Here is a 13,246-nt window from a genome sequence, read left to right on the forward strand (position 1 = left end):
CTAGGGGTGCCATTCCATGGCCTGTGATTTTGGGCAAATTACTTAGCCTGGGCTCCTCATCTGAGACAAGGGACCCCAAGGCTTCCCTCAGAGTCTGCTGTCAAGAATAAATGAGAGAATACATGGGCCTGGCATATTGAGGTTCTCCCCAAAATGGGGGCTGCTATTATAAAGAGAGGGATGAAGGGACAAGGAGATAATTTAGGCTGAGGATGGGACCAGAGGCCATTTGCTCAGTGTTTTACAATTTGCAAAAATCTTCTTCCCTGTAGAAAGGAAAGACGTACCTACACCCACACATCCATCCTGGGCATGCTCCTCTGTACACTCATCCCTGACTCCCCTTCCTGCACACCAATCATAAGTAATGTCCACAACAGAAATGATACCAAGCTCAGATGTCTATTTTTAATGTTTACTCTGTGCCAGGCACTGTCCTAAGCACTTGATAGACCTCTATTAACTCATTTGATGGTCATAGCCACCTAAGAGGTCATAGGTACTATTGTGATCCCATTTTATAGATGAAGGAACTAAAGCTCAGAGAGGTGAAGTGACTGGGTCAAGGTCACAGAGACAGTATGTGGCAGGGCCAGGATCAGAGACAGCCATTGCCAGGCTCTCTGCCCAACAGCTGGACAAGGAAGGCATAACCCCACTGTCAGTGGGCTCACAGTCCTCGCTCTGTGGATACTGATAAATCTCATATAGTGTTCGAGGCTTACCATCAGCACTTCCAAGGTGGAAGTACTAAGAAAACTGAAGAACCGAGCTCTGCTCATTCATCAAACATAATATTAAGCACCTACTGTATGCCTAAGAAGCTGGGGATCAGTGGTGAACAAGACAAATATGGTGGTCCTTGCAATCAGAACAGACAGTCGAGTAGGGGAGACATACAACACACCAGTGTTCACACAAATACGTATTTTAATTCCACCTGTGATAAGTGATAAGAGAAAGGAAGGAAATGTAAAGGGTGGCATGAGAATGAGTACATGTCAAGAGGCAGGGAAGACTTTAGGGATAAGGTAAGAACTGAGTTAAATGTCTACACAGACACTCCAGACTCTCTCTCTCTCTCTCTCTCTCTCTCTCTCTCTCTCTCTCTCTATCTCTCTCTCAGGCCTCTGTACTGGAGGCATGTAATTACGAGTGTGGTATTAAAATAGGGCGATGGGCAGGTGAGCCGCTCCTGAAGCTGTCAGCTGCAATTATTCTGGAGTGCATGCATACTCCCTCTCTTCACTGCTTATTAGTGCCTCTGCAGGAAGGTGAGAAGAGGAAAGGGTTTCTCTTGATTTTGCTGCAATTGGTGAAAGCTTTAATGCAAATAATAAGCTAGAGGCCATAGGATGAAGGGCAATTTCTTCTTGGATTTCACTTTTAGCCCTATCTCTGCATCCCAAGACGGAGAGTTATTCCACAGAGTGAGACTCACAGCGAAGAGGCTCTGTATGTAGCTAAGATCACATGCTTGGGGCCAGACAGACAGGTCACCACATTACCATCTGAGAACTCTGTGACCAAAGGTAAGTCACTTAACTTCTTTGAGTCTCAGTTTTCTCATCTGTAAAATGCTGTTGCAGAAACTGCAATCCCAGGTGGGCTTACTTGACATCTCCAATCCATTTCTCCCATTCCTAACTCACCAAAGAGGCCACAAACAAGAACACTCACATTCCCTGCCTCCCTTGCAGAGAGTGGTGCCCAGACGTCAGAAATCTGGCTGAGAGTCTAAGGGACACTTTCCAGAATTAGAAGGCAAAGCCTTGACAGGTGAAGGCTTTGTGCCCTTTGCTCTCCATCCTTCTTCCTGCCTGAAAGGGAGACTTCCCAGAGGTACCATTTTGTGACCATGAGGATGAGGAAGCAGAAATAAAGAAACAGCCTGGTTCTTGGATGACAGCCCTGAGTAGCCAGTTGTACCAGTCCTGAATCTCTTGTTATGCAATATTTAACAAATAGATAGATAGAGACAGATGAGAGAATGAACCCTTACACTTCTTTGAGCTATGTTTGTCAAGTTTTTTTTTTTTTTTCAGTTAATGCATTTCTAAACGGATACACAGGGGATAAAAATAGCAGCCACTTCATGAGTTGTGAGGATTAAATGAGAGAATGTGTGCACACTGCAAGTCCAAGCATTCAGCCAATGATGGCCTATATGTTGATGCTGTTAAAGGGAAAACCTGCCATCCCTTTGGTTAGTCGCCAGATGAAGCGCAGTGGGTGGGAGGCTGGGTGGGTCAGATCCTACCTCGATCACTGAAGTCGTCGACCAGTACAATCTCAGCGACCAGCTCTGGGGGCGAGCGATTGAGCACACTGTGGACGGTGCGGAGGAGGGAGGACCAGCCTTCGTTGTGGAAAGGGATGATGATGCTTGTGTTGGGAAGTGTCTCCAGGTAGTGCTTGCTGTTGCAGCTAGAGAGAAATACAAAGGGAGGCAGAGGGCAGGATCAGCTCTCATCCTGCCAAGAGAACTCAGGCACAGGGTTTGGCTAACTACAAATCCCACTTCCTCTCCACACTTTAGGGAATGAGTTAAATCCAGGGAGACCTTGGTAACACAGAAACTTCTACATAATGTCCCGAAGTCCTGTCTCCAATCTCTGCATATACATATACCACAGCACCCAGGGATATGTATAAAATACCTCCCTGACTTTGAATAGTCGTGATTTCATGTGGAGGACAGTCCTTCAATAACACTCTGGCCTCTCTGTCCAGCTGTGATATTGTGATTTATAATAAGAACTATAGACTTTGGTCTTTGTCCCTGGTTCCTGGCACAGAGCTTCTAAAACGTGTCATTTCTTAAGCAATAGGGGTGCTAGGAAAATCTTACGTTCTAATATTTCATCTTTGGCCCCAACTCCTGACACAGAGCTCCTAAGCCTCTTGGCATTTTCTGGGTGATAGAGGCATCTTTTGTTCTCATGAGGTGACTCTTGATGGGCTCCAGGAGGAGGGTTGGTCACCAGAAAGAACGCGCCATGATTAGAAGCTCGGAACTTTCAGCCCCACCCTACCATCCTCCAGGAAGGGGACAGGAGCTGGGGATTTTGATGATAATCTATAATGCCTGTGTGATGAGGCCTCCACAAGAATGTGGGAGGTCCTTCCCACAGACCCTGTCCTATGCAACTCTTCATCTAGCTGTTCATTTGTATCCTTTCTGATATCCTTCATAATAAACTGGTAAACATGTTCCACTGAGTTCTGCGAGCCACTTGGGAAGACAGTCAAATCCAAGGAGGGCGTTATTGGAACCCAAAAGCCAGCTGGTCAGACTTCTCTGAGGTCTGGATTTGCAAATGGCATCTGAAGTCAGGGGGTGAGGGATGATCTTGTGAGACAAAGGCCTTACCTGTGGGATCTGACTCTAACTCCAGGTTGGTAGTGGCAGAATTGAATTGAATCACAGGACATCCAGCTGGTGCTAGAGAACTGCTTGTTGGGGGAGCCCCTGCTCCCTGCCCCACACATTTGGCCACAGAAGTGTTCTGTGTTGCATGTGTAAGTAGAGAGGAAAAACAGTGAGTTTGTTTTTTCCTATTACACCTTCCTCTCCAATGGAGGAGAAACGATTTATCCATGAGTTTGGAAGAGTAAACTGAGCTTCAATGGCTCAGTGCCTCCTCTTTCCCTCCCTGGGCTCTGGTCTCCACCAGCCCCATGGTAAGCTTAGGGATGCAAGGTCCTGTATGTCTTCATACCATTATAACACCCAGAAGAATTATATATATATATATAATTCTTACATATACATATACATATATATATAAAACCCTGCCCCTTGTGTGTTTTTCATACCATTGTAACACCCAGAATAATTAACATTGTTCCTTAATATCATCAAATATCTAGTTGGCATTCAAATTTCCCTGATCTTATATCTTTTTATAGTTCGTTTGTTTAAAACAGGATCAAAACAAGGTCCACATACTGCATACAGCTCATGGGTCTCCTAAGTCTCTTTTATACATAAGTTGCCCTCCTTTTTTTTCCCCCTTCAATTTGTTTGTTGAAGAAACTGGGCCATTTATCCCACAGGAGTTCCCACGGTCTGCATTTTGCCGCTTGCATCTCTGTGGTATCCTTTAAACCGTTCCTCTGTCCTCCTTCAGTTCTTGTCAACTGGTATGTAGATCTATAAGCCTGACCTAATTCAATGAGCTGTTCTGACAGCCTCTTCATAGGTGGTGGTGCAGGGATCCCTCAGGAGACACACTGTGTCCAGTTGTGTTTCCTTTTGTGATAATCGAGGCCCAAATATTTGATTTATCAGGAGTTTGAAAAATGATTACATTCTAATTCTATTACTCTGTCTTCATTTACTAGCTGAAATTCTTCCCTAGAGAAAACTTACCACATCAACTATTTGTTCACCCCAAAGTACAGGAAAGGCAGTGTAAGTTCTCAGTTCTTTACAAGTCTTTAGAATGAGTTGGTTCCCTAACATCCTTCAAAGATGGTCAATTATGTTAACTTATAAATGGAAACATAATTAATGTGTTTCAATCTAATGCAGTTACTACTCTTACTGGTTCCCATAAAACCCATCTTTAGCCAAAAGGAGTCTTCCCAGGTTGGCTCCTACGTCCTTTGGACATAACCAGGGTACTGATAGCTTCCTTGTTTTCTGATAAAAGATATGACAAGATTCCCCAGACTTAACTCGCACATTTCCTGCCCTAAGCTGAAATCAGCCATTCTGCCAAGGAACCTTTAATCCTTAGTATCATCAATATCACCATGCAGATGCTGCAATGGTGATACTGCTATTAAGCACTAAAGGTGTTCCTTACTACTAGCTTGGTTATAGTTTCTATGCCTTTCCAGTGGTCAGACTACAAATATATTTTATTTTTTATTTTTTTTGAGACAGGGTCTTACTCTGTCACCCAGGCTAGAGTGCAGTGGCATGATCTTGGCTCACTGCAACCTCCACTTCCCAGGCTCGTGCCATCCCACCTAAGCCTACTGAGTAGCTAACTACAGGTGTATACTACCACACCTGGCTAATTTTTGTATTTTTTGTAGAGATGAGATTTCGCCAAGTTGCCCAGGCTGGTACAAATATATTTTAAACAATACATTATGAGTTTAAGCAGAAATTTTATATTTAACATCTAGAATTACTGAGTTTTACTGAACTTGAATTTTATATTGTATCTCCTTTGTATTGAGATAACATTCACATGACATAAAAGTTACTCTTTTATAATTTAGTAGTTCTTAATATATACACAGAGTTGTGCAACTATAACTACTGTCTAATTCCATAACATTTTCATCACACCAAAGAAACCCTGTGTGTACCAGCAGTCATTCCTCATCTTCCCCTCCTGCCAGCTAGCTGCTAGCAATCTCTAATCTGCTTTCTGTGTTCATGGATTTTCCTATCCTGGACATTTTATATGAATGGATTTATATTTGAGGCTTTTTGTGTCTGGCTATACTGAGTGTAATGTTTTCAAAGTTCACCCATGTTGTAGCATGCATCAGTGCTTCATTTCTTTTTCACAGCTGAAAAATACCCCGTTGTATGAATTCACCACATTTTATTTATCCATTCATCAATTAATGGATATTTGGGCTATTTCCCCCTTTTGGCTATTATAAACAACACTGCAATGAACATTCATGTGCAAGTTTTTATGTAGACATGTTTTCAATTCTATGGGTACATAGCCAACAGCGGAATTGCTGGGTCAAAGTAATTTCATTTTTAACTTTGTAAGGACCTGTCAAATGGTTTTCCAAAGTGATAGCATCATTTCACATTCCCACTAGCAATATGAAATGAGATTTCCAATTTCTACACAGCCTTACCAATGCTTGCTATTGTCCATCTTTTTGATTATAGCCATCCTAGTGAGTGTGAAGTGGTATCTCCTTATGTTTTGATTTCTATTTCCCTAATGACTAGTGATGTCGAGTATCTTTTCATATGCCTATTGGCCAATTATACATCTTCTCTGGAAAAATGGCTAGTAAATGTATATTTTATTTTCAGATTTTTTTTTTTTGCTAGTCAGTGTACCGAAATACAATTGATTTTTGTATCCTGCAATCTTGCTGAGCATATTTGTTAGTTCTAGTAATTTTGTATGAATTTCTTAGAATTTCCGACGTGCAAGGTAATATCATCTACAAATAAAGGAAATTTTACTTGTTTCTTTCCAATATAGATGCTTTTTTATTTCTTTTTCTTGTCTTACTGTCTTGACTAGTGACTCCAGTACAATGTTAAACAGAAGCCAAGAGCAGCCATACTTATCTTCTTCCCGATCTTGGGAGGAAAAGCTTTCGGTCTCTCAACAGTAGGTAAGATGTTAGTGTGGGCTTTTCAAAGACACAGTTTATCAGCTTGAGGCACTTCCCTTCTATTCCTAATTTGCTGAGTGTTTGAATCCTGAAGAAAGAAGTGCTGGATTTTGTCTTTTTTTTTTTTTTTTTTTTTTTTTTTGCATCTACTGAGATGATCATCTAAGTTTTGTCCTTTGTTTTATTAATATGATGCAGTTCCATTGATTTTCATACGCTAAACCAGTCTTGCATTCCTGCAATATCCTACTTGGTCATGGTGTATAATCTTTCTTACATATTCCTGAATTTGGTGTGCTAGTATTTTGTTGAGGATTTTTGCATCAATACTCATAAGGGTCTATAGTTTTCTTATTATGTCTTTGTCTGATTTTATTGTATCTCTTTTGCTAAAAATATAAATTCTTAACATTAATATAGCTACTTATTTGCTTTTTTCTACAATATATAATAGTTTCAGAAAACAATACTAATATTATGGCTAACAATATGATTACAGAAAAGTTAAGATATTTGTCTCTAGCGTAGATGGAACTAGGAATCTACAGTCAAATTTTTATGTTTTTAAGCCACTTGAAATAATTCCTCTCTGTATGGTTAGGCCACTAACACACACATTGGGCTCATTTATTTCATTTAGCTCTTTATTTTTAGGGATTGCTTTCTGCATTTAATTTTGACTTAATCTTGTTTTTATAATTATATTAAATATTTACATGGTTCCCAAGTCAAATCTAAAAACCAGGTAATTCAAAGATTTCTGGCTTTGATCTCTATATCCTTCATCTGTTTTTTCCTTCCTTCTAGGACTGTGTTTTATTTTATGGTTGATTCTTGCATTCTTTCTTTCTAAGCAAGTCTATTTGGTCACACCAAGACCATTTTACAGAAATAAAGTTTATCAATTTGCTTTAAATAAGCTCTATGATTTAGCCTTAGGTGGGAAGAGGAATAAGAGGAGGGGAGCAACTTACTGAGTTCTATAACAGTGATTCTGAAAGTGGTGGCATCACCTGGGAGCTTGTTAGAAATGCAGATTTTCTGGTCACCCCAGACCACTTGAATCAGAAACTCTCAGGGTGGGGTCCAGCAATTTTTCTTTTATCAAGTTCCCAGGGTGACTTTGATGCCCACTCAAATTTGAGAATCATTACCCCAAAATATTCACATTCATAACCGGTAGAGCTTGGGTTCCCTGGGAACAGATCTTGAGATGAAAAATTATATTTTGATGGCTTCTTGGGGAGCACTCTGGGAGATTCACCTGTAAGGAGGTGAGACAGGCGGAGAAGTGAGGATGAAGCTGCCCCATGTGGCTGCATTGGAGCCTCACCGCCCATTTTACCAGGAACTCTATAGCTGAGAAGGCCTTCCTAAGTGGTCCTAGAGTGAGACAAGGTGCCTGGCCTTTATATCCAAGCCTCAATTAGTCATTGGGAGGGGCCATAACCTTGAGCAAGGCTGTCTAGGGCAATTCCCAGCGGAAACCACAGCTGTGAGGTGCCCACTGTCCCACCTGCCAGCATCTGGGCACACTGCATCTGCGCAGAGTGCTGCCTTCCCACTCCAACACTGACAGAACCCCAAATGGAAGGCATTATTATCTTCCCCATGTTACATACAATGAGCCTGAAGCACAGAGACGGTGTAGAAACGTAGGCAGTCATACGACTAGTAACAGTAGGCTCTGAACCTGGTATTCACCCCAGAACCTGCCCTCTCAACCATGAGGCTGACAGCCACTGGCCACTTTCGCATCCAAATTTTCACAAGAGCCCCAGGGAGCAGGCAAAGTAGGGCTTCCATTCCCATTTCACAGAAGGCGCTGAGGCTCAAGGCAGAGGAAACGGCCCCCCAGGGGAAGGTGGAATTCCCAGTGCTGCAGCACTCCACAGTGTAACACAGCTCTGCCCCCGTGATGGGGCTTGAAGCACCGGACACTGGAGGGGGTGGTAGCAGTGTTCTGTCTGCCACACCTGGTTTCAGTAACTGACAGGATCTCAGGTCATGCTCAAAACAAGCCTGTGAGGAGGAAGGGACACAAGGAGGCTCAGCGAGGTGAAGGAACCTGCTGAGGCAGAGAAGCGCCAAAAAATGGGCTTCCTCTTGGTTCCCTTGAATGTGAGCAGGGCTTCCCCTGACTTCCCTGTCCACACCTGCCCCCTCAAATACATCACCTAACTGCCTGGCTGGTGCTCCGCATACCTCCATGTCCTAGGCTTGAGGGTCGCCTCCTCACCGAAGTCTTTCTCAGCCCCTGCTTCCCCAGCTGTAGCTGGGTCCCTCCTGATATTCCATGGCAAAGATTAGCCAAAACTATGGTCCAAAGGCCAAATCCAGCAGCCTGTTTTTGTGTGACCCTCAAGCTAAAATAACTTTTACTTTTTTTTTTGTGATGGGGTCTTGCTCTATTGTCCAGGCTGGAGTGTAGTTGTGTTATCATAGCTTACTGCAGTTTTAAACTCCTGGGCTCAAGTGATCCTTCCACCTCGGCCTCCTGAGTAGCTGGGACTATAGGTGGGTGCTAACATACAAATCAAAGTAAACTATGCAATAGAGACCCCATGTGGCCCTCAAAGCCTGTAACATTTACTACCTGGCCCTTTACAGAAAAAGTTTGCTGAGCCCTATTCTGTCTCCTAGCACCCTATTCTTTTCTTCATTGCACTTTATATATATATATATATATATATATATATATATATATATATATAATATTTTTTTCATTGCACAGAGAAGGTGTTTACTTCTCTACCTCTCTGTCTTCTTCCCTAGAATATAAGCTCCATGAAGAGGGAAATTCCCCCATTATGCGTAGCCTAGCACAGTACCAGGCACACTGTCTGTGATCAAATATTTGCTAAATGAATAAATGACCCCAGAGCTCACCTTCAGTCTTTTTATACCATACTCCAAGTCTACATGTCTCTTGCTTTGTAGCTATAGGGCAGTGTGATTCTCCTGCAGGAAATGCTCCTGCCCTTGCTGCAGGGAGGCCAGAGTCCAGGCTTGAGGGAGTGTCTCAGGAATTGCACCAACACAGTGAGCTCTGGCTGAGGACATTGGCTCTTTTGGGAGGATAGGGGATTTTCCCAGGGCCCAGAAGAGGGAACCTGAGGACCAGGCAGGCTCAGAAAGAACAACTGCCCACCTGTGTCTCCAGTCAGAAATCAGGTGTGGCAGGCAGAGTAGCGGCCCCCAAAGATGGCCACGACTTAATCCCCGGACCCTGTGAACATGTTTACCTTATATTGCAAAAGGGTCCTTGCAGACATGATTGACGTTAAGGACCTAGAGATGGGTTTGAGGAGCCAGGATTATCCAGGTAGGTCCAATGTAATCACAAGGGGTCTTTAAAAGCAGAGAACCTTTCTGTCTACATTAAAAGATGAGATAGAAGCAGCAGAGATTTGAACTATGAGAGGGGCTCCACCCACGATTGCTGGCTCTGAAGATGGAGGAATGGGGTCATGAGCCCAGGAAGGTGGACAGCCCTTAGCAGTTGGGAAGAGTCTTCAGCTGATAGACAGCCAGGGAACAGGAGCCTCAGTCTTCAACCCAGACAAGCAAGGTTCCCCTAGAGCCTCCAGAAAGGAAGGTGACCCTGCCACTGACACCTTGATTTTAGCCTGGTGAGACCCACGCACGTTGTACTTTTGACCTACAGAACTGTGAGAATACCTCTGTGTTGCTTAAAATGGTAAGAATACATTATGTGTTGTGTTGTTTAAGCTTCCAGATTCATGGTAATTTGTTATGGCAGCTATAGAAAACAAATACATGAGGGGTCGTCCTTGATACCCTTTTGCCCAGGGTGTAAACATAATTTGCAAACAGTTAAAAAGTGGAGGATTACACACAAAACCCCTCATTTCTGGTTTTTCTTAATCTTGGGAAACACTGACTTCAGAGTCTCATGCAACAGCAGTGGGCTGGAGGTGACAGTGGGTGGCCCTCTCTAGGGGGTAGGTGCTCTTTAGATACTTCAGTTCTCCACACTTCCCACAACCTCACACCTGGGCAGCTTCAGCTGCTTCATTTCCTCATGTTAGCTCCCTGGTCCCTGGAGATGCTGTAATCTGAGAGCCTGGAAGTAAAAACCACCAAAGGAAGGGGTTCCAGAGACTGGTAACAAGTTCTGGAGGTGGCCAGGTACAGTGGCTCAAACCCGTAATCCCAGCATTTTGGGAGGCTGAGGCAGGAGGATCACTTGAGCTCATGAGTTTGAGACAGCCTAAGCAATATAGTGAGACCTCATCTACAAAAATTAAAACAAAAAACAGCCAGGTATATTGGTGGGCACCTGTAGCTACTTGGGAGGCTGAGGAAGGAGGATCATTTGAGCCTGGGAGGCAGAGATTGCAGTTAGTCAAGATCGTGCCACTGCACTCTGGGTGACAGAGCAGAGACTCTGTCTCAAGGGGAAAAAAAAGTTTTGGGGAGAAACTTGTGACATCTCAGGGCAATATACATAACAAAATCTCTTTGTATGCCACTGCAGTCTACTGTTCAGCGGTCAAAATGGTCAGCAGTCTCTTTGCAACTTACTTTGAAATGCAACAAAAAGTATAGTGGATTGAGGGGTGGAGAGAGGGCTGGATGGGGATGTGATCAAGTAAGTAAACCAGTGCTAATTATGGAATCGACATGGTGGGAATGTGGGTGTTTATCATATAATTCAACTCTCCTCATGTCTGAAATTTTTCAGAAAGAAATGTTGGGGGGAAAACAGGTCAGAGTCCAAAAACTTCTTAGTTTTTGTACCTCTTCTAGAGGCACCAAAGGAAACTGTGGGAGGCAGATATGACCTTGCCCTGACTTAACCCTTGCAGTCCTGGCAGGAAGGAACCCTTGGCAGTATGGCAGAGAGCTAATTCCATCTGTGTGAACAAAACCCCCGATTCCAGTGGTCCAGTTCTGATGGAAAAGTCAGCCTCTCTCCCTTTGGGACCTTCCAGACTTCCTTCACATCCTCTCTTGCTCTTCCATCTTGCTGGCCTCTTTTTATCCAGTCCCCACACAGCTCTCCTCTGCCCCCTCCCCTCCTCTCTAATCCTTTTGATCATTTCAGCCAGCATTCTCTGGGAACCTGCTCCAACTTCATTATGTTGGCCTTCACAAATAAATGAAAGGACTCTATCTTAAAAATCCCCTTTCCTTAACTTGGTTGAATCCTTTGCGGCCAAGAAAGACTGGTGATATCTGGTTTTCTACAAAAGTTCCTGCCTTAACATCTAATTTCACAGGAGGCTTGCTTGATTGAAGCAGGGTTGTGGGTGGAGGGGGCGGTGTTAGCTGTAATAAATTGCCTAGGGTCCACAGGTGAAATACAATATAGCTATTACACAGCAGAAAGCCCTTACTCACTCCAAGCCCAGAGCTAGGCTTATAGCCTGCCGGTAGACACACAAACACCATCATGCATTAGGGGAAGTAGACAAAACCACAATAGATTAAATTCACTTCTAATTTAATTCAATCATGGAATTAAAGATTATTCAGAACTCAAATAAAAGGCTCAGCTTGGATCACAGCCCTGAACGTGTGCCTCTCTTTTTAAGTTTTTTTGATCTCTCTTTCTCCTCTATCCAGCCAGCCATTTTCTAAATAAACACAAAACTTAAATTCGACTTTTGCCATGATCACTAGTCATTAGTTTGGTCCCAGCTTAGTAGAGTTTCTTTGATTAAATAAAAAATTGTGTGACCTGCTCAAATTAATCTCTCCAGTATCCAGCAGGGTACCTGGTTCTAGAGACCTGCCCACAAGCCACCTGCTAGTTGAGAGTCCAAACAGAGCCCCTTTTCTCTGCCTCTTGTTTGGCTGCAGATTACAGCAGACAAAGGGGACCCAGGGACGGCACAGAAAAAAATAGAAAGCCGCCACTCACACCAGTGGCGCCCCCATCTTAGCAGCCTCACTTAAGACTTGTCTACTTGTTATGTTTTAGGATCTCAACGCTGGATGGTGGAGTGTGCCCTGTTCTTTTGAGTATGATAAACAAGAAGCATCCTTTCGTCCACATGTCTTCAGAAAGCAGCCACAGGAAAAGGGGCCTAGAGCACTGCTCCCACTGCAAAGAGGCTGGGCATGGCTACCACTGTGGGCCAGGCAACAGTAACCTTTGCTTCCTCATGGCTTATCATGCCTGACAGTTTAGACAGCACTTTTACGTCTCTCCCCTCTAATCTGTGCCATATTCAAATGAGGGAGATGAGGCAGGGAGTGCTAACCCCGTTTTCCAGATGAAGAAAATGGAGCTCAGAGGGGCAAATGACTTGGATTCATGCCTCAAATCCAGGTAGTATTTATTTAAAACAATACTTTTTAAAACATTTCAAAAGTGATTGCTGCACAAAAGTCTGGAAGACAGAAAGAGGCTTAAAGGAAAACTAACAGTAGCAAACACACTGCCCTGCCACTGACATGTGGGACTGACCTCTGCTCAATATTCGGGATGTGTCCTCTCTGTGTTCTCCTCTGCACGCGTGTATTTGTTTTTACAACATGGTATGCAGTAATAAACCCTTCTGTGTCCTTCCTCTGTTCCCCTCACCCCAGATGGCACCCAGGTCTTTATGAGCTTCTAGATGCAGCATGGCCTCCTGAGGTGCTTGGAAGAGTCTCTCCGGGGTCAGGACTGGGCAGAGTGATGCCTCAGCAGAGGGTCAAAGTAATGGCACTCTGAAACTTCCAGCATATAACGTCAGTGTGAAGGTCCTCTTGAATCAATACTTCTGACCCCAAAAGGTAATGTGAAAGAAGAAACTTCTGTGGAGTTTAGAATCTTACAACTGAGAGTTGGTGGAAACCTTTTCTCTCTTGCAAAAGCACTTTCACTGTCCTTTGGTTTACAGTCTGATTGGGTCCCAACCTTGACTAAGCAAAGCTAAGTGAGAGGTGTACAGCC

General features: G+C 43.6%; 1 protein-coding gene across 1 annotated transcript in view; it reads right to left on the reverse strand.

Annotated features, from left to right (window-relative positions):
* The window catches only part of GALNT10 (polypeptide N-acetylgalactosaminyltransferase 10), a 242,081-nt gene that overhangs the window by 93,277 nt on the left and 135,558 nt on the right, over nucleotides 1-13,246 (reverse strand). Inside the window, exon 4 of the mRNA XM_010344608.3 lies at nucleotides 2,261-2,427. Within this exon, the coding sequence (XP_010342910.3) occupies nucleotides 2,261-2,427 (167 nt within the window). The remainder of the gene's footprint in view (nucleotides 1-2,260; nucleotides 2,428-13,246) is intronic.

Source organism: Saimiri boliviensis, chromosome 1 (genome assembly GCF_048565385.1).
Source record: "Saimiri boliviensis isolate mSaiBol1 chromosome 1, mSaiBol1.pri, whole genome shotgun sequence".
Lineage (NCBI taxonomy): Eukaryota > Metazoa > Chordata > Mammalia > Primates > Cebidae > Saimiri > Saimiri boliviensis.